The sequence below is a fragment of the Acipenser ruthenus genome, chromosome 22 (genome assembly GCF_902713425.1).
Source record: "Acipenser ruthenus chromosome 22, fAciRut3.2 maternal haplotype, whole genome shotgun sequence".
Taxonomy (NCBI): Eukaryota; Metazoa; Chordata; class Actinopteri; order Acipenseriformes; family Acipenseridae; genus Acipenser; species Acipenser ruthenus.
The window spans coordinates 12,435,860-12,460,412 of NC_081210.1; the positions used below are offsets into that span (position 1 = coordinate 12,435,860).

A 24,553-nucleotide genomic window follows, 5' to 3' on the forward strand; every position below is an offset into this window, starting at 1 on the left:
AGAGAAAGGAGAGGAGAATAGCATGATCGACAGTGTCAAAGGCAGAGGAGAGATCAAGGAGAATTAGAATGGATGAGAGGGAGGCAGCCCAAGCAGAGAGGACAGAGTCAGTTACAGAGAGGAGGGCAGTTTCCGTGGAGTGTGCAGGACAGAACCCAGATTGAAGAGGGTCAAGCAGTGCTCGCTGAGGAAGGATGCCAGCTGGCAGTGGACAGCTCGCTCGAGAGTTTTAGAGAGAAACAGGGCAATAGTTCTGGGCAGAGGAAGGGTCAAGATAAGGTTTCTTAAGAATGGGGATGACGCAAGCAGTTCTGAAGGCTAAGGGAAAGGAGCCAGAGAGCAGAGAGGTGTTAATGAGGGAGGAGATAAAAGGAAGATGAGCAGAAGAAGGAGGCAAAGTCATCAGGTGTAAAGCATAAGGATTGGGGAGAGGTGGGGGTTTGAGGAGGGAGAAAAAGGCAGAGAAAAGTAGGCGGGGGTTGTTAGTGGAGGACAGGAACAATAAGGGGAATTGGTTCGGCTAACATTAACCAAAAAGGAGTCCTCTGATTGCCCCATTATAAAAAAAAAAAAAACTCATAATGCTTGCATTGTGAAAATTCCAACTGTAACAATTTCATTAAAAAAGTGCAAAATTTGACATCTGCCAACAACAATCCTAATAACAAACGAGCATCCCTCTATGTATTGCAGAAGAAATTATTATTCATTCAATTTTTAGAAAGCACACATATAAAATCTCAAATGAAACACATATCCATTTTTATTTAGGAATACAAATCAGCAATGGTACTGCAATGATGCCCAAAATATTGTTTACACTTTTGAAATGATTCAGAAAAATGTTTTTAAAAAGTTGATATATAGTAAGAGTGTATGACTTGGTTTAAGTTGATAAAATACAAGAATATTGCATAACTCAGCGAAACCACTCTTGCAACACTGATTGTGAGCACGTTGTTGTTTATAAAGATAGTTACCAGTACATTGTGCCTTCTGGCATAAAAAGTCTGCCTTTTAATTTGACTTCTGATGACAGATCAGATTAATTACTGGTACTGGTAACTGGTTAAATGACAAAATACAAAATAACACTTTTAAATTGTAAAATCCCTCATAAAAAGTTATTAATTCACTCAACTTTCAAAAGTTAAAGCCTAAATAATCTTCATTGTGAGGAATCTGAACTATTACCCATACCTCCAAAAGTTGAAAGAATTTGGTGGTGTTTTAATAAAATTCTTATGAATATGAATATACATTCATCACATTGGATGTTGATTTTAATCAATATGGTTAGAGAAGACAAAGAGGTACAAGGGAAGCCTTGAAATAATGTTTTCCTCTCTACAAAGGTATCTTAATTTGCAATATTTACCTGTAAAAAGGGCAAATAGTTAACATAGAATTCAGTGTAGTTTGCACACCAATGTATTACATTTCCAATGCAAACTGATGGCAGCAGATTTTGGGGGTGATGTAAGGATACATGATTTGCGTGTGCAAAACCTCCATATAGCAGCCGTAAAGTGTGATTTTACCGGTCGCTAAAAACATGGCGTATGTAAAGAATTACTATTATTATTATTTAGCAGATGCCTTTATCCAAGGTGACTTACAGAGACTAGGGTGTGTGAACTATGCATTAGCTGCAAGGTCACCTACAACAATGTATCACCCAAAAAATAGAGCACAAGTGACAATGAGTCAGTGGCTGAGTCAGTGGCTGAGCCAGGATTTGAACCGGGGACCTCCTGGTTACAAGCCTTTTTCTTTAACTACCAGAACACAGTGTTCACCTGGCGTTCTGCACCCGCTATCAAATTTGCACATTGCCATCATTAATCCATTACAATTATATTGAAATGCTTTCAAATGAAGAAAAGAGTATGGCATTGGGTGGGATCTGTATACTAAATGGGCACAAACATTATAATGTGATGTAAGGATTTTGCCTAATTAGGCAAATGCTGACCCTCCAAAAACTTTACACCTCTTCTTACAAGGGGCAAACCATTGTAGAAGTGAGTAACTAAGAGCTGTGTAAAAGCACACACCTGCAGACTTGTCCCTTATGGAAAAAACATATATTTTTAATATATGGTAGAAAAGTATTATCCTTATATTTTTCATATATAGAAATTGGCCAGTTTTTTATATATTTAAAATATATGAGATATATTTAAAATATATTTTAGTCTGTAATCCATATATTTATTTTATCCATCATTTCCAGAGTGCTGGGCAAATTTCTGGATGTCATGCTAAAAAGGGCAGGCCAATACTTATAATTTCCTAAGGATACAAGCATAACTGATGTTGGCTGAGGCTTTTCCAAACAACTCCGTTTCATGCTGAGTGACCTCACCAGTAACTTTTCTTTTCTTTTCTGTGCACCTCATCTGACATATTTTTTGGGGTTTGTATTTTTGTGCTCCACAAATGTTATACAGCAACCACTGCTCTCTGTACTCCTAACTCTGCAAGTGTAGCTGCTAAATAGACCGATGCGCTCATTGAGACCCTCATTATCATAATTACAGATCATTATTTGTTGAGTAATTTGCTGCAATGCAATTTGAATTTTGCATCCACAATTATTTGCACTGAGACTATACTTACATCACCCCCTTTATGTCTGGATGAGCCACTCAGGGACCCCTGAAATTGCTTAGAGTTAACAATCTTTTTTAACTTCCTGTAAAAAATTAAGGAAATGATTTTATTTGAATTACTAACTGAAGATATTCAGAATATATCTATTTAGACCTTGTCGATATGGAAAATAAATATTAATTTTACAATGTAAATAGTCACAATGTTATTTACTTTAAAGAAAACAGTGTTGTTGCATTTTTATAATTCAATTTTAGTTTTTCCCACAGGTGATTTGAGCAAGAATTAATTTGCCAACGCTTTCCAGATGTACAATAGATAGCCCTGGAGGAATGGGTAGCTGCTAGCCGTGGAATCCTGGAGGAGAGGGTAGCTGCACGCCGGGGAATCCTGGAGGAGAGGGTAGCTGCTAGCTGTGGAATCCTGGAGGAGAGGGTAGCTGCTAGCCGTGGAATCCTGGAGGAGAGGGTAGCTGCTAGCCGTGGAATCCTGGAGGAGAGGGTAGCTGCTAGCCGTGGAATCCTGGAGGAGAGGGTAGCTGCTAGCCGTGGAATCCTGGAGGAGAGGGTAGCTGCTAGCCGTGGAATCCTGGAGGAGAGGGTAGCTGCTAGCCGTGGAATCCTGGAGGAGAGGGTAGCTGCTAGCCGTGGAATCCTGGAGGAGAGGGTAGCTGCTAGCCGTGGTATCCTGGAGGAGAGGGTATCTGCTAGCCGTGGAATCCTGGAGGAGAGGGTAGCTGCACGCCGGGGAATCCTGGAGGAGAGGGTAGCTACTAGTCGGGGAATCCTGGAGGAGAGGGTAGCTGCACGCCGTGGAATCCTGGAGGAGAGGGTAGCTGCTAGTCGGGGAATCCTGGAGGAGAGGGTAGCTGCTAGTCGGGGAATCCTGGAGGAGAGGGTAGCTGCTAGTCGGGGAATCCTGGAGGAGAGGGTGCTAGCTGTGGAATCCTGGAAGTTTCAGTTAAACATGTTTTTTCCTCCCCCCCAGTGCTTTGCAGATTATATTATTTGATTGGCTGTTCATTTTAATAAAAAAAACAAATACATTTATAAATTGTTCTGCTTTTATTCTGTAGTGGCGTCTGCCTTGCAATTCAGAGCAAGCCCATATATTTAGTGAATCGACTGTCTTCAAAGTACTGTATTTTCTACATTGTTACAATCCTTAAATTGTTCAGAAATTGACAGTATGTATGCTTCATTACTCTTTTGCATTTTAACACATTTTATTCAAGAAGATATTTGTGAATATTTTAGAAAATATAATTATTTTCATTCTTTTAAAAAAAAAATGTCCCTATTATATGCATATACCTAAGCTATTTGTATGTATTTTACTGTTTAATGTATATACGATTGCATTCCACAAAGGACTTTACTTTGAAGTAACTGTGCGATGCTCCTACCGGAAGTTGCTTATTGTTGCCAGCAATTGTTGCCAGCTTCACACAGCCGTTTTTTACTTGCCAAGACCCGTGTGGGCGGGGTGTATTTAAAGCGGAAATACATTTTGTCCTGTACATGCTAGATTCACTTTTGGGAAACTGCATTGAAAATACGTTTTGGGGGGTAATATTGTTAAATAAATAGTTGCATAGAAATTATGTGTACGTTCTTTTAACGAGGCACATTTTGTTGCAGTTCAACAAAATATTCACACCGTGGCACTGCAGTATAAGTACAGTGTTAAGTAATATGTTGGTAAACCACTGTGAATCGTCTATTATGTGAAAATAATGTAAAATGAGACACAAATACAAACATGAAATGCAAATATGACTATAAATGCTAAATCAAGTGTACTTTTTATTGAAGATGTATGTGGTTTTATGTTTTATTCAAGCTAAAACAATAACATTTACATGACAATTGTTATAATATTACTGTACCAATAATTTGCAACACACAATGTGCCCATGCATCTAGTTTTAATTAAAAAAAATATATTAAAAGAATAAGAACTCATGGAACTTCTTTTTACTAAAATATTTTAAAGTTGTATGCATATGTAAACAAACTAGACAGCTGACAAATTCTGTTTTTCATTTTAAATGACGCTACATAGTAGAATATGGAAAAACATTTCTGTGTGTTTGTGATAGTGGTGCACTGTAGCTTTAATATGTGGCAAAAAGAGTAAAGGTAGAACAGTTCAGTACACTCTGTCTGACATTAGCTTCACCATTTCAAAGCCCTTGTACCATTACCACGTGCTGTTAGCCTCTGGGTCACCCAGCTCCGCGAGTTTCACAAACATGACAACTTGGCACGCCTCGCCCTTTTGTTTTGAAGAGCCGGCGTGGGCAACCTGGGCCGCTTCCACAGGAAATCTCTCAGGCAACTGAGAACGCGCAACTACAATCGGAAATGACGTAGAGAAAGAACTCAGAGAACACCTAAACAAGCGCGACTGTGGGAACCAGCGCCGTAACTGCTCGAACTCAGATCACTTGTCGCAGTTAAATGAAGGGCGGGGGGGGTTCGTGTTACTAACATGATATTCGCCCATCATCGTGGCATTAGACACAACTTTTTCACCAACCAGCGAGGAATATAAACGGTTTTCTTCACTGTGTGTGACATGCAACACAAAACCAATCACAACTTACGTCTCCAGACGGGGAAGCGACGTTTTTTGATTGACATTACTAAAGATTCACTGGGCTTTACCTAGTCTTTCTGTCAACCAACACACGATCTCAAATTAGTGGAAACGCCTCTAAATGGAAATGACGCTGCCGGGAGCCAATTAAAAAGTGTCTGTTTCCGAACAGGGCGTGTGTTTAACGGGAAACTACATCACCGCCGGCCAATTAGGACCTATCAAATATGTCGGCGGGCGGGACTTGTAACACTCGCGGTGTTCTGTTGAATTCCATTGCCGACCATTAAAAGAATCGGGGAGAGTGGCAGAGCGAGACAGATAGCGATATTTAAAGAGACAGAGAGATTAATTTTAAAACGCATTAATTTGAAAACGTAGGCACCGCGGATTTCGTCTGACTGCCCCTTTAAATAGGAAACCATTCTGGATAATTCTTCCTAAACGTTTTCTTATATAAAAAATAAAGTGAATGTTGTTTCTGTCATGAGTCCGGCCGGGTGCTCCCATGTGAATAGCTTTAAGGTGGAGAATTGGAAACAGAATCTGCGAGTCATATACCAGTGCTTTGTTTGGAGCGGGACTGCCGAAACCAGGAAACGAAAGGTAAAAAAAAAATACATGTATTTATTCCACAGTTACCTGTTTTTCCTCAACGCACAGGGAGAGTGTGTATGCAGATTTATATACATAGCAGGTTCATAAATTAAACTTGTGGCGTTGGCTTTGTGTGGGGGACTTGTAAAAGGTTTGGGTATTTAAAGTAGACCTCGGAAGATAAACAACTTGAGTAGCAAAACGTACGTACAGCATGTATTCACCCAGAAGTCGTACACACACCTTAGTGTTTTGCTTCCCGGGATTGTAAATATGTGAGTACGCAGTAAATACGGTCATTGCACATAAGGATCTTCGAAATAGCAGTGCCTTGTGGGAAAAATAAACTAGAGAGAGCGCCAGGAAACGCTAAGGGAAAATATATAGTGTGTTAAGTTCTGATGTGCAATGTATTTTCACAAGTAAACCACCTATTGGTGATTTGTGTTATTATAAAAACACTATGCAGTCCAGCCAGAACAGTTGCTTTAGTTAGTGCGTGTGCACAATACTGCACTGTGCTAATGTCACCACAACAGCCAGTCACTGGTCTCAACTCCATCGTTTTGGTTCATAACTGGGGGGAAGACTGCTAAAGAAAACATTTTACGGTCTTAACTGCAAAAATGCTATATATATATATATATATATATATATATATATATATATATATATATAGTCATTGTTGTAACACAAATGGGTGATGGGGCTCTATTGCCTGGAAGTGAAACCACCTCGTACCAAGACTACAGAGGATAGCTGTAGTGCTAACTGTACTTTCAATTTCAACTGCTCTGTGTTTACCAGTATTCTGTCACTATGCAGGCCAAACAAATACAAGTGTATTAAGACACCTATTAATACATTTCGTGGAGGGTCAAGTCCCCCCCTCACTTTACCCGGACCTGCCCACCTCCTGCAGAGGCAGTGAAATGCACAGCGAAAGGCCCATTATGTTACTTCACTTTGTTTGTAATGCCATCTGCCCACCAACCCACCCATTTGAACACACTCCCAGGCTGTCATTTGTCTTTAACTGCTTACTGTCTCATCTGTGCTTGTCCTTTTAACTGTGATCGCTATGTCTAGCATACTAGCCAGTTTCAACAGGGGGTTCTGAGCTGTACACTTGATGCATATGTATGGTATGCCACTGGCTCCTTGTGATGACTGTCCTTAACAGTAATGATTGACTTTAGGAACCTTTTTATAATGCATCTTTTAGGTACCAACCCGACAAAGTTAGATGCCATTCTAGCACTGTGAATGAATATACTGTTCTGCAGCATAGCTTGTGTTTCCATAGAGAGCAGGCCGTTTAACTGTTTAAATACCTGTAGGCTTGATACATGTGTCTTGTGCTAGTAAACTCAATTCTATCAAAACCTGTCTTTTACACCTGTTATACGTTTTTATTTCATTGTACTAAAATAGGTGCTTCAGAAAGATGCTGGATGGACGACAATGGTGAGTGCTATCCTATGTGTATTGACGTAACAGCTACGGCACAGGGACCTGCAGTGCTCCCCAGCCCTGTCCTGCTTATGTGCCTCAATCCTGCCCTCGAGGGAGCCCCATCTAACCCAGAGATGAGACGGTATCCATACCCATCCAATCCTTGGCCTTAGATTCACTGCCTGCAAAGTGTTTGCTGCATTAACCCTTGCACTGCTGTGACAATGAAACAGTATTTGCTGATGTGACCTGTTTTAGATTACATGATTATCTAATGTCATATTCTCATTCTACAAAAAAAAATCATATTCCATGCAATAACAACCATTTTAGATTGTGCTGCACATTGTACAAGGGTTATGTTCCTCTGCATGCTAAATGATCACACATTGTGTTGCAGTTTTGTAATCATTGCTCATGATTTGTAGATTACTGCCTGAAAGGGCTCTATTTTAATGATCTAAATGACATCATCTTTTAACTCTGACGTCGCTCTTATTGACTTCATTAAATATAAGACGGCAAGACTGCTGCAATCTAGCAGCAGTTTAAAACGATGATATTTGACATTGCAAGAGGGTATTAAGACTAGCAGTACTCAACGTGGAATCATCCTACTGACTCAATGTGTGTTTGTTGTTGAACAAGCTGGCCATGGGAATTGAATTTAGAGACTTGATAAGTTTCTTGAAGACGTTAACAGGCTTTGTTCTGTATCTCCCCTATCCCTGTAACTATTTAAATAGAGGTTAATTCTGATTCTTAAATAGTATTTTGGCACTGAGACTATATAAGTGAAGGCATCATGCATTCAAAGACCCAGTACTAAAAAAAACATTGTGTGCATGATTTCCAAATAAATATCCAGCATCCTTTATATTCAATTTAAATGGAAGACAAAAGTATTTGGCATCTCCCCCAAGGCCAGATATGCAGACATTCAGGACTTTGTAGCTTGAATTGGAAGATTCACTGCTATTTAAAAATGTATTCAATTATATAAAGTGGCAGCTCTCAAACTAACCCTTTTCTTTTAACAAATTAAATCACATTTTTTGGGTATGGCGTCATTAACTGAGAATATCCTTGCCCATATTTCATCAATGCCAGCCGTTGATTAAAGGGAGGAACCCACAGAAACTCCTCGTAGCAGTCAATGGCTTGTATTTAAAAAAAAAAAAAAAAAAGGTCGAGAGAAGAAAAAAAAAAAAATATATATATATACACATACACACTGTATATATATATATACATACACACTATATATACAGTACTGTGCAAAAGTTTTAGGCAGGTGTGAAAAAATGCTGTAAAGTAAGAATGCTTTCAAAAATAGACATGTTAATAGATTCTGTTTATCAATTAACTAAATGCAAAGTGAGTGAACAGAAGAAAAATCTAAATCAAATCCATATTTGGTGTGACCACCCTTTGCCTTCAAAATAGCATCAATTCTTCTAGGTACACTTGCACAAAGTCAGGGATTTTGTAGGCATATAGTCAGGTGTATGATTAAACAATTATACCAAACAGGTGCTAATGATCATCAATTCAATAGGTAGGTTGAAACACAATCATTAACTGAAACAGAAACAGCTGTGTTGGAGGAATAAAACTGGGTGAGGAACAGCCAAACTCAGCTAACAAGGTGAGGTTGCTGAAGACAGTTTACTGTCAAAAGTCAGACACCATGGCAAGACTGAGCACAGCAACAAGACACAAGGTAGGTTGTACTGCATCAGCAAGGTCTCTCCCAGGCAGAAATTTCAAGGCAGACAGGGGTTTCCAGATGTGCTGTCCAAGCTCTTTTGAAGAAGCACAAAGAAACGGGCAACGTTGAGGACCGTAGACGCAGTGGTCGGCCAAGGAAACTTACTGCAGCAGATGAAAGACACATCATGCTTACTTCCCTTCACAATCGGAAGATGTCCAGCAGTGCCATCAGCTCAGAATTGGCAGAAAACAGTGGGACCCTGGTACACCCATCTACTGTCCGGAGAAGTCTGGTCAGAAGTGGCCTTCATGGAAGACTTGCGGCCAAAAAGCCATACCTCCGACGTGGAAACAAGGCCAAGCGACTCAACTATGCACGAAAACACAGGAACTGGGGTGCAGAAAAATGGCAGCAGGTGCTCTGGACTGATGAGTCAAAATTTGAAATATTTGGCTGTAGCAGAAGGCAGTTTGTTCGCCGAAGGGCTGGAGAGCGGTACACAAATGAGTGTCTGCAGGCAACAGTGAAGCATGGTGGAGGTTCCTTGCAAGTTTGGGACTGCATTTCTGCAAATGGAGTTGGGGATTTGGTCAGAATTAATGGTCTCCTCAATGCTGAGTAGTACAGGCAGATACTTATCCATCATGCAATACCATCAGGGAGGCATCTGATTGGCCCCAAATTTATTCTGCAGCATGACAACGACCCCAAACATACAGTGAAAGTCATTGAGAACTATCTTCAGCGTAAAGAAGAACAAAGAGTCCTGGAAGTGATGGTATGGCCCCCACAGAGCCCTGATCTCAACATCATCAAGTCTGTCTGGGATTACATGAAGAGAGAGAAGCAACTGAGGCTGCCTAAATCCACAGAAGAACTGTGGTTAGTTCTCCAAGATGTTTGGGCCAACCTAGCTGCCGAGTTCCTTCAAAAACTGTGTGCAAGTGTACCTAGAAGAATTGATGCTGTTTTGAAGGCAAAGGGTAGTCACACCAAATATTGATTTGATGTAGATTTTTCTTCTGTTCACTCACTTTGCATTTTGTTAATTGATAAATATAAACTATTAACATGTCTATTTTTGAAAGCATTCTTACTTTACAGCATTTTTTCACACCTGCCTAAAACCTTTGCACAGTACTGTATGTGTGTGTGTGTGTGTGTGTGTGTATATATATATATATATATATATATATATATATATATATATATATATAAAAATTAGTGTTTTTTCATGCTTTTTTATTTGGTGAACAGCCATTGCACGAAATTGTATTGAAACAATCACTATTGCTAAAAAATTATGAATTTCTGGTTAATGTAATGCAATTTCCATGGCCACCACTCCGTATAATGAAGCAGTAATACATGTGTCCCTTTTAAGGATCTTTCAGCTTTTTTGCAGGGTTTTAAAGCTGGTCCCAGGGCAAGGTTGAGGATCGCATGGGCAGACACAGGTGGGAGGGGCTCACATGTCCAGCATTGAAAGAAACACAATATTGTTAACATGTATTTTGATTTGAAAACTTGATATCTGGTACTGAACTTGGTTACAGAAACCTCTGTTTCATATCAATGCTTTCAGATAGTGTTACACCTGGAGGGTGAAGTTGTTCTCATCCCTGTAATGGCTTTCTACTGTACCTGTCAATAACCAATCAGCTGCTTCCTCTATTTACTGACACACTTTCTGCTAGTAACATTCTGAGACCAAGTGAAATCACCCAGGAAGTGCAAGTATAACTTATTTCCTGCGAAAAGAATAGAAAAATGAAACTGTCTTTAATGTTTATCCTTTTAAGTAGTAACAGATATCGCATTTTCTGTAACATGTGTTTCTTTCAGACCTGGATGTTTGAGACCTGCATAGCTAATGGAAGATTTATGAACATGTTTAGCTACAATTAATGTAAGTGTGGGTTGTGTAGACAACATGCAACCTGTACATTTTTCTGGAATGGACAAATCTACTTTTTATTATTTGTTTATTTAGCAGATGCCTTTATCCAAGGCAACTTACAGAGACTAGGATGTGTAAGCTGCAGAGTCGCTTACAACAACGTCTCCCCCGAAAGACGGAGCACAAGGAGGTTAAGTGACTTGCTCAGGGTCACACGAGTCAGTGAGTGAGCCAGGATTTGAACCGGGGATCTCCTGATTACAAGCTGTTTTCTTTAACCGCGGGGTCCACATAGCCTCCTATTTGTTTTGTTACTTTCCCTGCACCCAGATATGTGTTGCAGTTCATTTGTGTACATATTTATATATTTACTCCTTGCAAGTACAAGAGATATAATTTGAGGGTATTTAACTGGCATCTGGAAGGAACAGCCCACAAGTGCTTGGCCCGTATCCATATGCTCATAAGCAGTGCTCTGCTGTTTACTCCCAATACAGTTCAATAATCACGTTAATAACTCCCTTCACAACAACTGCCTAATGAAAGACATTGAAACCTACTTCGAGAGATGTACAGGGAGCGTTGTAGTTTGCATGAATAAAATAGATTCCCAAGTGTAGATTACATAAAAACATTTGCTAAAGTAACGAAGCATGAGTGAATACGATGATCAATTGTTTTTTGAGAACCTTCATTAAATCCTGAAGAAAATGTTAACGTCTTTATGAATTAAAAAAAGATCACTGTAGATTAAAGCATTTAATAGTTATATATGTTGTATTTTTCAAACCATGAATAGATAGTTTAATACAGCAGTACAAATCCATTTTAATGAACGTCTCCGAATTGGGTGCTGACATAGAACTGGGAATAGAACAGAAATGGCAATCATTTTGTATTGTCATTTTCTAGTCATTTTCTAATGCCCACCGTGAAGAATACAGGATTAGTTTTTCCCAGCACTTTAGTAGCGTATGCTCCTTTGAGTTTGCTGTGAATACAGTTGTTTCAAGGCTGTGCACCTCTCTTAGGCAGTACAATGGCATCTGAAATGGGACACTTTGTTTCTTTGATCGATGACATGTTTGTTTGCTCCAGACTACATCGACTGGACAGATTTGTACTCCACTGTCAGAAGGGAGCAGTTGCCAGCTGCACACAAGTACCGTATGCTCCCTTGAGTTTGCTGTGAATACAGTTGTTTCAAAGCTGTGCACCTCTCTTAGGCAGTCACAGGAAGATCTGCTGCATAGGAAGCCCATTAATGAGAATTTAGAAATCTGAAGGGGACAGAGCATATTTTTATTTACTTTTTATTTAATTTATATCTGCGTTAAAATCCCTTAAGATGCAAAATATCGAGGGACTGCATGCGACAACTACATAAGATCACAGCCGCATGCACCGAGACATTTTTGTGAAATACATGGAGCACACTTCTGATATAATGTGTAACATCAGTTTTCTAAGAGAAAAAAAACAGGATAGGTCAGCCTCTGCACACCATTATTTTCAAAGGTTGGAAACTCAGATCTCTGTTAAAAAGGACATAGAGCTATACAAGCAAATGGCCTTTCTTGTGCATATTAACTGAAACAGTGTAACAGAACAGCTTTTAGCATTCACCAATTATAAGGGGTCCCAGATAAACACCCCAAATTACTGTCCTATATTCACAACTAATGAAATATTTTAACAGAAAAACTGTCTGCCTGCGTGGAACACCAAGGTCACACACACTGATTCGAACTTTACAAAAATGTTTAATGTACCCCCCGAATGCAGTAACAGCATGAAGAAATGAATAGGATCTGGTTAACCTCAATGAAATTAAACAATTAAGCACAACAACAATTGGTTTCAAAGTTTCTTTGTATTGGTACTTTAAGGCAGGTTAGTAACCATTAAAAAGATTAACAGCCGTTCTCTCCGTAATTACTCTCAGCGGCACCTCTTTCAATTTAGCGTGTGATCACACTTGTACAACCAAACCAAAGTAAAAATATACACAGTAATACTAAACTAGACATTTAGGAGTAGCTAATAACATCCAGACGTTGCAAGTTGTAAAACATCAAAACAATGTCCTTTGTATCCAAGCGAAAAAGAAACCCTTGGTAAGCTCCTTAGGTAGAACAAACAATCCACAAAAATGTCTCGAATATAATAAAATGAAAAACAAAAAAACAAAAAAGTCCAGCAAACAAAAAAAGAAAAAATAGTCCGATCAAAAAACATAACCCATCAGCATTACTGAAGCCAGTAATCACAAATAAAAGAAAAGAATCAAGTGGATCTCACCCGATGTTGAACTTGAAATGATGAGCTGAATCACTGTATTTTAAACTCTGGCAGGTTCTGCCGCTGCATCACTCCAGAACAGGAAGAAAAAAAAAACAGCTTCTGCATCCATTAGCCAGCCCATATGCTTCAGTGTAGCGTCATGATAGTATACGTTTAACAACAAAACACTGGGTACGAAAAAACCTATCACAATAATCCCACGCTCTTACATTGAAAGCAACCCGACTAAAAAACTATTATAAACTCCCACATGGCAACTATTTAAGCACAGAACACCACGCCGAGCAGGAACCTGATGTCTCACCGGAACAGCACACAGGTAAGGAAAGTGACGTCTCAACCTCCCGCTCCCGACGAATAAATATGCCCCCCAAAAAAAGGCGTGACCAATAGAACAAGACTGCGTAATTACAGACCTTCCGTCGTTCATTTTTCCCCCTTCTTATATTAGAACAAATGAAAAAACATCGAATTTAATGCCTGGCCAGGCTTTCTGTCATACAATTAAGTACGGCAGGTGACACGCTTATTGTATCACTTCTCTATATGGGCACGGCCACAACAGAATATAGATTCTAACTCGAAACGTATTCATACTGTAGTTCTGAAAAGGATAAAAGGGAGCTTACACAAAATCCTCTAACCAAGTTTTGAAAGAAACTTTAAAGAGAGAAAGGTTGGCTGGTCACGTACTGCATCAGTGAGCCTCCTTTTGAAATCCTGTTACACATATACACACACATCCCTGGAGTAGCGCATGGAATGGAATCTTGGTTTCAAATTTGAGAAACTTTGTTCCTTATTTACTTGTATTGTTTCTGATTTATGGCATCATACTGCAGGATAAACTGCAGTACAATGGCATCTGAAACGGGACACTTTGTTTCTTTGATCGATGACATGTTTGTTTGCTCCAGACTACATCGACTGGACAGGTTTGTACTCCACTGTCAGAAGGGAGCAGTTGCCAGCTGCACACAAGTACCGTATGCTCCCTTGAGTTTGCTGTGAATACAGTTGTTTTAAAGCTGTGCACCTCTCTTAGGCAGTCACAGGAAGATTTGCTGCATAGGAAGCTCTTTAATGAGAATTTAGAAATCTGAAGGGGACAGAGCATATTTTTATTTACTTTTTATTTAATTTATATCTGCGTTAAAATCCCTTAAGATGCAAAATATCGAGGGACTGCATGCGACAACTACATAAGATCACAGCCGCATGCACCGAGACATTTTTGTGAAATACATGGAGCACACTTCTTAGTCCTTCAGATACATCGTGTGAGTTGCCAGTGTTATTTTCCTTTCACAAAAATGTTGCAAACTGCATTAGTTTTGATGAATCTGACCCTACGTACTGGGATATAAAGTGATCTATTTTTATGTGTTTTTTTTTTTAGTAGAACAGGTTTTCAGTGGTATCAAGTTTGAATCATTAGTTTCTCTAAAATGCAAGACTTCTGACTCTTCTAACTGTCTGGAGTCTCTCCAGAGCCTGAGATATTAATGCAACAACATTTTCTGCTACTGCACACCAACACATAACACTCAGTCTGATTGCAGTAAGAAACATAATCTGTGTATGAGGAGCACCTTCCTATTATGCACTCTAACATACTTTGAATAGTTATTTAAGTGATACGGGGGTGCAGTGGAGGCGGCTGTACAGCTTAGAGACAATTTGGGGACATATGGCTAAGCAGTCTTTATTGATGCAGTGATTATAACAAACTGCATAAGATTATCAGTACAAAATTCTAAAGTGGCATAGCTATTTGATTCCTAAATTAAGGACATTGCTAATTACTTTGAAACGATTGTCTAATTATTATGTAACTCTATTCATTATGAGCACATTTTGTTAATTGTTTCTGAAAGCTGTAAATCACTGTACTGTACTTGACAGATTGTTTCCTGCTCCGACAACGCGGTTGAATCAGTTCAGTTGCTTTTAAAATATAACAAATGCAGTTTTGTTGTGCTGTAAAATACAGTTCCTTGGTGTTATTGATAAGGCCATGTGTAAATCGAGGACATTTTCTTTAAAATTCACATCAGTGTCACAGGTAAAGTATCGTATTTCGTGGGATGTGCAAAGAACTATTTTATAAATTATGTGTACATGTTCTTATTTTTTTTTAAACCTCAAATATAGAGAGAAATGCACGGACATCAAAATCAACATCAAAGTTATTCAAGCACTTTACAATAGCTTGTGAAACAGTGTTGTAATTAACAGCCTGTAGGTAAAGTGTATCTGCAAGGACAGCTTTCTGTTCTAGTACGTCAGATGCATGTTCACCATTTAGATCTTGCAAAACAAATAAAATGTGTAAGCCATACTGATCTTGGGCATCAGTCGACTCGTCAGTGACCACTGACAGCAACCAGACTATTTTACCAATTCCATAATCTGCTTGTGATACTCGGCAACTTTAGGTAAGTATTCATGCCTCAGCTGGGCTGATGAAGGAATCACTCCACCATTTGCTACACTCGGTCTGAAGAATTTACGTAACTTTTGGTTGTACAATTTTTCCAGAGGGATATTTGTGCAAACAAACACCACAGTCAGGTCAAATGTAATGTGTTTCGTGCTTCACGGTTTTCAGTGGACTTTTAGAACATGGAAGTCACCGTTTTTTGTTTCTTTGCAAGTAAAGCAATTACAGTATTGCTGTGGACATCCGCCTTTCTCTTTCGGTGAATACTTGAATCTAAATGCCTGTCAACAGCCGATTCTCGGTAGTGATCTACAATTATGTTGCAGGACGTACAGAAGAGTGTACCTCCATCGTTGTGTAAAACTCCTGCTGGATACTGCTTTACGTGATCTGCTGCAGACACATTTTTAGCCTTTTTAGAGACATCCATTTTCTTGTTTACAGTGTGTAGTATTTAAATTTCCTGCCTAGATTGCATATAGTCATATGACAATCACTGCACAGCACTGTGTGCATGGCGAATAGTACATGCAGGCACACAGCAGAGCTGTACAGTTTCGTTAATGTTTTTTTTTTGTATGAAATACAAATAATTATGAATTTATTTTTATTTCTTAAGAATATTGTAAAAATCAAGGTATTGGACTAATTTCACGATTTCCGCACAGCCTGTGAAATTGTGATTTACACAGGGCCTTAGTTATAGAAGAGTTTAGCGTTCTTTTTTGTTTAGTGTAATGCCATGTTTGACTTGCACTGTTAAAGCACGCCCTAATTTCCTTGCTATGCATTGACGTAGTCCTTTTTTTAAATGTAACTACATTATTTTGTCATGTAAAATGTAATCAGTTACCACATTTTTCTGAAGTGTACTTCCCAATACCTCTCACAATGCACAAAACTATCTGAAACCAAACTCTGCTTACAATGCACATGCTACACAGCCTGATACCAGGACCTGACTGTAAACAAAATGTACTATTTCAGCTTTGTCTTGTGCAAAGATGATTTTAAAACATATGGTGACTTTGTATATTTACACTTCAATAAAATAACGGGGCACAAGTCATCTTATTTTCCTTTTCTGTTTGGTCCCAGCAGTTGTTGCACATCAGCAGTTTCAGTGGACCTGTCTGATTTGTGCTTGCTAGAACGCAGCAGTGTACAGTGCACACACAGTGACAGCTCAGTCACTTTAACCCTAGTGGCAGCCAGTAATTTCTGATTCAATTCAAAGGTTTCCTTGGCTACCGCAGTATGCCAGCCAATAGCAGTTATTGTTGTCTCTCTGTTGGTTTCTATTCAGAGTCAATAAAAATGTTGATTCTTATCTCCCAGACACTTCAGACGCAGAGAATTGACCAATGTATAATTAATGTAAATGTCAGCATGCTGTTTCAGGTTAAAAGTAGCATAACCAAGAATATTTAAAATGCATACATTCCAGCTTGCTGCAACCTCGAATACTATAGCTGTGCTCAGGTGCAGTATACAGCTTTACATTGATCTCAATTGAAGTTCTATGTCATTGCAGCACCCTTGAATTCTGTCTTGTGCTTATAGGATCTATACTACTGCATCATAAGTTCAAAAGAAGAATACTGATGTTAAATATCAAACTAGGCTTTAGGGTAAGGTAACTAATGTATTACCTTTTATCCTTTAACCATTTTTATCATGGAAACGGCTGTTCCTGTGTATATCAGAAACAGTTAGCGGGCTATCTTCCATACCTGCATTCGTATTTTAGGAGCTCTCTCAAACTGCGCTCCAAATGCCCACTTCACTTGCACAAGAATATCTTCACATGGCTAGCGCAACAAAAACATTGAACTGGTTACAGTTCAAATAGTTACTTCTCTGGTATTTTACAGAGATCTGTTTTTCGGTTGGGTCCAGCTGCAGCTTGAAATATTCTTTGAAGATCCAGCTATTGAACCCCTCGTTCCCTCCTCCGACAACCTTTTCTAGCGAGATGATATGAAAGCATGTTCATGTGACCTGTAAGGTTTGACTTGCACTGTGGAAGCGCTTTCTGATGTCATACATCAGCCATAGTCCTTTTTTTAAATGTAACAAAAAGTAACTGTTTTTTTTCACATACACATTTAATCTTATCTGTCTGAAAAAAAAAACCTTTACAATTGCTAAAAAATGTATTCAGATTACAGTAACATGATACATGAAATGTGTTGTTCCCCAACACTGGAAGTCACGTAAACAAAGGAATAGGTTATAACCTTAATCAAAACTGTAACCCAATGGGGAAGGGGAGTGGTGATGCTGCCAATAGCAATCATTGTACAATGGTATGCTGGAAAAAAAAGATACAGTACATCTATTCATATGTATGTCACGCATACATTATTGCATTAACATATGGTGGATTTGGGTGCAGGGTTATGTCACTGACATGATTGCTTATTTTTTTCCGAAAAGGGTACATTATATTTATATTTAATAACGGAGTAGAATGCAGTGTAAATCCAAGTCCTGTTTTTGTTGCAGATGTACAGATGTCTGTGTTGTCACAGTGGTCAACTTTTTGCATTTGCCAAGAAATTGAGATAAAACAGAATTAACAAAGAGTCATCATTGCTGGCAGCGTTTTTAGTGCTGCATATTTAATAAGTGGCCTCTATGGGCAATTTTAACAGTTAAAGAAACCCTGTATGCTGCTACCGCAGTCGTACTCCTTGTGAATTTTGAAGCTTGGGACCCCGGGATAATGCTACAGTGTAATATTTTGCTGTTAGTGACAATTTAGACAACTGCCTCTCCACAGCGTATACAGGGCTCACAGCCCTTGAACCAGAGGGATGTGTCCAAAGATTTATTTGGATATGGCAAGTTTAAAATGCGACCTGCTGCCCATGCTTTTAAAGACCGAAATATACCAAATGCCAAAAGTGCTGTCATAGATGTTAGTTTTTATAACCTTGGTACATAAAATTGTTTAGATCAGTCAAATGGCTTCAAAGAGTTGATTCTACATGTGAAAATACAGCTTGTTGTTAATACTTGGATTTTTTTACTTTCTGTTGTCTTTGAAATGTCAAATTGCATGGAACTTTGTTTTATAGGCATCTCAAACACCAACCATTTAAAAAAATAAATAAGTACAGATCAGATGCCCTTTTTAGTGGATTCCAGGTCCAGATGAAATGTTGGCAGTCTTCTCCTGCCAGCCCCCTGTGATTCCGAAGCCCATATGGCTTGCCATAATTGAAATCATTGCGTCTCGTCTTTGTCAGCTCTGCCTCGCGTCACTACTTCTAACATGAGAGAATGCAGCATTTCCTTTCACAGCTGTTTCATTGGGCCTGGACAGTATGAAGGAGATGCATTCAGTATCAACACAGTTGGCTTCTCTGTTTAAAAGGTAACAGAATAAGAATTATTTTCAAGCAGCAGAACAGTTTGGAACGTCTTTGTATAGATTAGTAGTTGCTGGTTCCTCCAGGTGTAAGTTATTTACCACACAAATGTGGCTTTGAACCATATATACTGTACACATGCCACCTGTCAACTTATATGTAGGTTTCATTTGTGAAGTACACTATGAGTGTGCAGGTTTTCTATCAGTCTTTCATTTTAAAAACTGTTATGAAATCATGGCTTTGTATGGATTACTCCCCAATTTGTGAGGAGAAATATCTATTTTTCTGTAGTCCAGTGGACAGGCATTTTTGTAATTTGTTTGTGTAACTTTTTGTTAAATGAGTATAGTTGGGGAGTAGCTATTCATTATTAAGGCCCTGTGAAAAATCGCGGAAATTTTCTTTAAAATTCGCGGCAGTGTCACGGTTAAAGTATCTTATTTTGTGGAATGTGCAACTATTTTATAAATTGTGTAAAGAATTATTATTATTATTATTATTATTATTATTTTAAACATCATATATATAGAGAGGAATGCACTGACACCATCAAAATCAATGTCAAAGTTATTCAAGCACTTTACAATAGCTTGTGAAACGGTGTTGTAATTAACAGCCTGTAGGTAAAGTGTATCTGGAAGGACAGCTTTCAGTTCTAGTATGTCAGGTGCATGTTCACCATTTAGGTCTTGCAAAACTGTTTTATCAATTCCATAATCTCCTGCTTGTGATACTCTCAGGTAAGTATTCATGTCTCAGCTGGGCTGATGAAGGAATCGCTCCACCATTTGCTACACTCAGTTTGAAGAATTTACGTAACTTTTGGTTGTACAATTTTTCCAGAGGGATATTTGTGCAAACAAACGCCACGGTCAGGTCAAATGTAATGTGTTTCGTGCTTCACGGTTTTCAGTGGACTTTTGGAACATGGAAGTCACCGTTTTTTGTTTCTTTGCAAGTAAAGCAATTACAGTATTGCTGTGGATATCCGCCTTTCTCTTTCGGTGAATACTTGAATCTAAATGCCTGTCAACAGCCGATTCTCGGTAGTAATCTACAATTATATTGCAGGACGTACAGAAGAGCGTACATCGCTGTGTAAAACTCCTGCTGGATACTGCTTTACGTGATCTGCTGCAGACACATTTTTAGCCTTTTTAGAGACATCCATCTTCTTGCTTACAGTGTGTAGTATTTAAATTTCCTGCCTAGATTGCATATAGTCACATGACGTAATCACTGCACAGCACTGTGTTTATGGTGAATATCACACACAGGCACACAGCAGAGCTGTACATTTTCGTTAATGTGGGGTTTGTTTTTTTTTGGTATGAAATACAAATAATTATGAAATGTGTTTTTATTTCTTAAGAATATTGTAAAAATCGCAGTATTGGACTAATTTCACAATTTCCGCACAGCCCGTGAAATCGCGATTTACAGAGGGCCTTATTTATGTATCAATGGATTGTGTTACTTTTATTACATGTATAGTAAAATAGATGGGTACAGTTTGTATCATGATACAAGACCAAAAGCACAACAAGGCTCATTGCAGTTCACCGAATAGTTCTTGAATGAAGAATGAGATTGTTTTATAGTTGGCATGACTAGATACTCCTCCCTAGCTTCCAAAGGCACAAATACCCAATGAAATACCCAAAGTGTTTTATTTTTCAGTTTAGAAGTGTAGACAAGGGTTTACTCTTGGAGGTTTTGTTAAGTTTCTGAATTTTAAGAATTACAGTTTCATTGTGCTGTTTTGAGTCTCAGTGGGGATACAGGAGCTCTTATACATTCACTTGGACTGTGAAACTATTGAGGCTTTTAAATCTGGACGAAAGACATTTATCTTTATCAAATGGCGTTTTTGTAATGTGTTTATTGTTTTTAGGTTTGTTTGAATCTTTCTGTAAAGTGCTTTGAGATTTCTGGAAAGAAAGGTGCTATATAAAATAAATCTTATTATTATTATTATTATTATTACTTTGTCCTGTCCCATGAATTGACTTGGTTGGATTTGAAATTGATCTGTGAGTTTTTAACAAAACTTCAAAAAATCTAATCAAATTAAAACTGTTTACCCATCTGAAAGATAATTTGTTTGTTTTTTCCCTGGGTTTGTGCTTGTGAATTTCAGGGGGGTCTGGTGGTTTTTCTGCTTTGTAAACTGAGATGGCATGGGGCCCACCAAAATACCACTGCCTGTAATCTGGCAGTCATGGTCCAGCTCTTCATGCATAGTGTGCTAATCACCTCTGGGCAAATCCGAATGAATTCCGGGCCCACCCAACATGCATTGGGGGGTGGGGGTAGCCTATAGGAAGGGTTTTAAAAGCCACGGCTGCAACTATGTGATTCTGGGGAAGCCAGAGCTCATTCCTACTGTTCAGTGATGTAAACAAGGAATCATGTGTTCATTTAAGGCATGTTTACACAGGAGCAAATTGCCGTGTCTGTGCCGGCACTGATGCGGTATCACTTTCGGTGTGAATTGGAAATGCCGCTAAAAAGTGTTCACACTTTATGCCGACACTGAACCACCCTTCGAGGTGGTTCAGAGATGGCACTGTGCCGGTACTGAAACAGCTTTTTCTCAGTATAAACTGCAACGCCGCCAGCAACACCGCATTTTGCGTTCAAGGTGGATTTTTTGTTTCCAAGTAAACGCAATTTCCTGTTCCGCCATATGCTGATTTGATGAAATAAATCAACAAAATGGCAAGTGGTCGAGGCAGTAATTGGTCCGAAAGAAGTAAGGGAGCATTTGACCATCAGAGCAGAAGAGGAGACAAACGCACAACGTGATGGAACTGTGGGAGATGCTAATGTGTATTCCACAATAATAGAGAAGTTAATGACACGCGGTTTTATGTTAACACTAGCAAGTTATGTTAACGCGAGAATATCTGCCTTCTGTGTAAATAGGGGTAAGCTGCCAAATTGCCGACGTTGAACTGGCAATATTGTTGTGTGTAAATGGTGAGTTTAGAAAATGAAATGCAGCATCAGTGCATGCACTAATCTTGCGTTTTCTATGGGAATATTGCTTTAGAGACTCTCAACACCACTATGGAAAACAGTTTAGGAATGTTTGTTTACCACAGTAGCAACTGGATAATTGACTCAACTAATCAGAATGTTCCTGAAATGAGCGAGTGAGATTTGACAGGAGGTCACACTGTTCTTCATGGAAGCTGCTATATTACAATCTATCTAGTTCTTTTTGCCTGATACATAGAGGCTGCAGTTATTTTGCAGGAGAGCAGAGATCTGTTGGTTAGGAAAGAAAAAAATATATAATTACTGCTCTGTGCTGTTGAGAGTATCAGAATGTGTGGCCACACACTGGACTCTGTACATTACATCTAGAGAATATCCAATTGTAATGAAACTCGTCGGGACATTTTGAAATAATACATTATTATTATTATTATTATTATTATTATTATTATTATTATTATTATTATTATTATTATTATTTAGTAGACACCTTTATCCAAGGCAAGATACAGGGACTAGGGTGTGTGAACTGTGCATCAGCTGCAGAGTCCCTTACAACAATGTCTCACCCGAAAGATGGAGCACAAGGAGGTTACACAGTGAGTCAGTGAGTGAGCTGTGGGATTTGAACCGGGGGACCTCCTGGTTAGGCACTTTTCTTTAACCACTGGACCACACAGCCTCCTTGGTATATGGTGTATGGAGATGCCCTCTCCCCTGGCTGTTTGTCACACTTGTATTTTAACCTGTGTTTTAGGTCTCGGTTTTGGGGACTCAAATCTTGTGTTTACTGGTATGGCAGTGGTTGTACTGTATTAAGGCTGCTACGATTAAATGGAAAATCAACTTTTCAGTCTATTCCAATCCTCTTCATATACATCGATATAAATACTGGATAATCGATTCAATAATTACATTTTTGTAATGTGCATAGTTAATAACATATTTAAGTTGATCAACTAAACTGCACCGAACACCCTGCCGTGCTATTGACAGCGTGTTGTTGGTTTTTTTCTTTTCTTTTTGCCAAAGACAAGCAGTGGGCGTGCTCTTCTTTACCTGATCGTGTTAACTAGCATCTGATTTGCAAGTCCCATCCTACCAGCTAATCAGATTTGAAAATACTTTGTAAGTACACGCTGTCTGTGTATTCGATGTAAACAAAAAGCGTGCCACCTTGAATCCAGAGCTGGTTGACAGACTTGTATTCCTGGCAAACATGTAAATAAATTGTGCACTTGAAGAAAACTGACCGTATATAATTTGCACTTCTTTGGAGTTTCAAAATGAACTGTTAAACCTGGGAATAATACATTTAAAAAAATAAAAATAAAATTATGATGTATTTTTCAAACTGTGCTGCATGCTCCGTCTGCGTTTCCTGATTGATAACCATATCTAGTCCATGTAGTACAATCTGTGCTTCCCACAGCTGATAAAACTAATGATGTGCATTTGAGGAGATTTTTGGAATCGGGTCCGAACTGGATGTCTGTCTTTGGAACCCGGTATTTTGAGTTGGATTCCGGTTCCCAAACTATTTAGAAAAACATGTTTGTATGTCAAGGAGGAGCAGAAAGAGTGGGAGGGTTCTACAGTTCTATGTCTGCATAAAAACCATTAGAAAGACCACAACAATCACAGAGCAAAAAATAAGTCAAACTAAACTTATCCCAGCCGCGGTCAGTCAGTAGTCCAAAACAAGGAGAACAAAACGCAAATATATAGTCAGTGTGTGTTTTTTTTGTCCAAGTATGAACATGTCCATTATAGGTATCAAATGTATTGTTTTATGTTTTTTAATAATCAGTTTTATTAAAAACATAATAGTACTTGCTGGAACCGGATCCTTGATATTTGTATCCGGTTCATTGATTCCAAAGCAGGAACAGGGTACCCGGTTTCAAAGCAACCGGTTCTCACATCTAGATAAAACATTTTTATGCCGTTACTCCTATAGTACCACGCGCAAAGTTATGTTACATTTAATTATTTAACAGCAAAGATATTAAAAATAATCACATCGGCAGGAGGGGGCGAGCAAAAATGTATGCGAGTGTTACAATCATTAATATTTATTTGAACGATTGTATTTTGTGTGCCCAATTAATCGATTGCTATTTGGAGACTTAACTGACAGCACTATACTGTGTGTTTGTTTATTTACAGAATACATTAAGAATTAGATTTACAGTACATGACAACATTAGTCTTCAGGTCAAGCAGCTGTTTTTGCAGTACAGTTCTGCTGGGATCTTGGGTAATGCAGAGACAACTCCTACAATATAGGAAAGCCGTCTAAGTTTATTGAAAATTAAGGGATTTCACTACTGTTTTAATATGTTAAGATATAGTCTAGATCAGTGGTTTTCAACAGTTTCCTCTCAAGTACCAGCGTTTCCAGCAGGGACCACCATATGTACCAGTAACTATGTGCAATCTTAAACTGCTGTTGTAAAAGCAAGACCTACCCTATTTGCTTGTCGCCTCATTCTGCTAAATGGTTAAGCTGTGCAGCTGATGACTGTAATGAACTCAGC

General features: G+C 38.7%; 1 protein-coding gene across 2 annotated transcripts in view; it reads left to right on the top strand.

Annotated features, from left to right (window-relative positions):
* The first annotated feature begins 4,946 nt into the window (after positions 1–4,946).
* The window catches only part of LOC117431661 (ubiquitin carboxyl-terminal hydrolase 22-like), a 93,849-nt gene continuing 74,242 nt past the window's right edge, over positions 4,947–24,553 (top strand). The window contains exons 1-2 of one of the 2 annotated variants that reach the window (XM_058995981.1): positions 4,947–5,823; positions 7,249–7,281. In XM_058995981.1, the coding sequence (XP_058851964.1) occupies positions 5,704–5,823; positions 7,249–7,281 (153 nt within the window). In that variant the 5' untranslated portion in view covers positions 4,947–5,703. The remainder of the gene's footprint in view (positions 5,824–7,248; positions 7,282–24,553) is intronic. The other variant, XM_034052873.3, reaches the window with a different exon arrangement.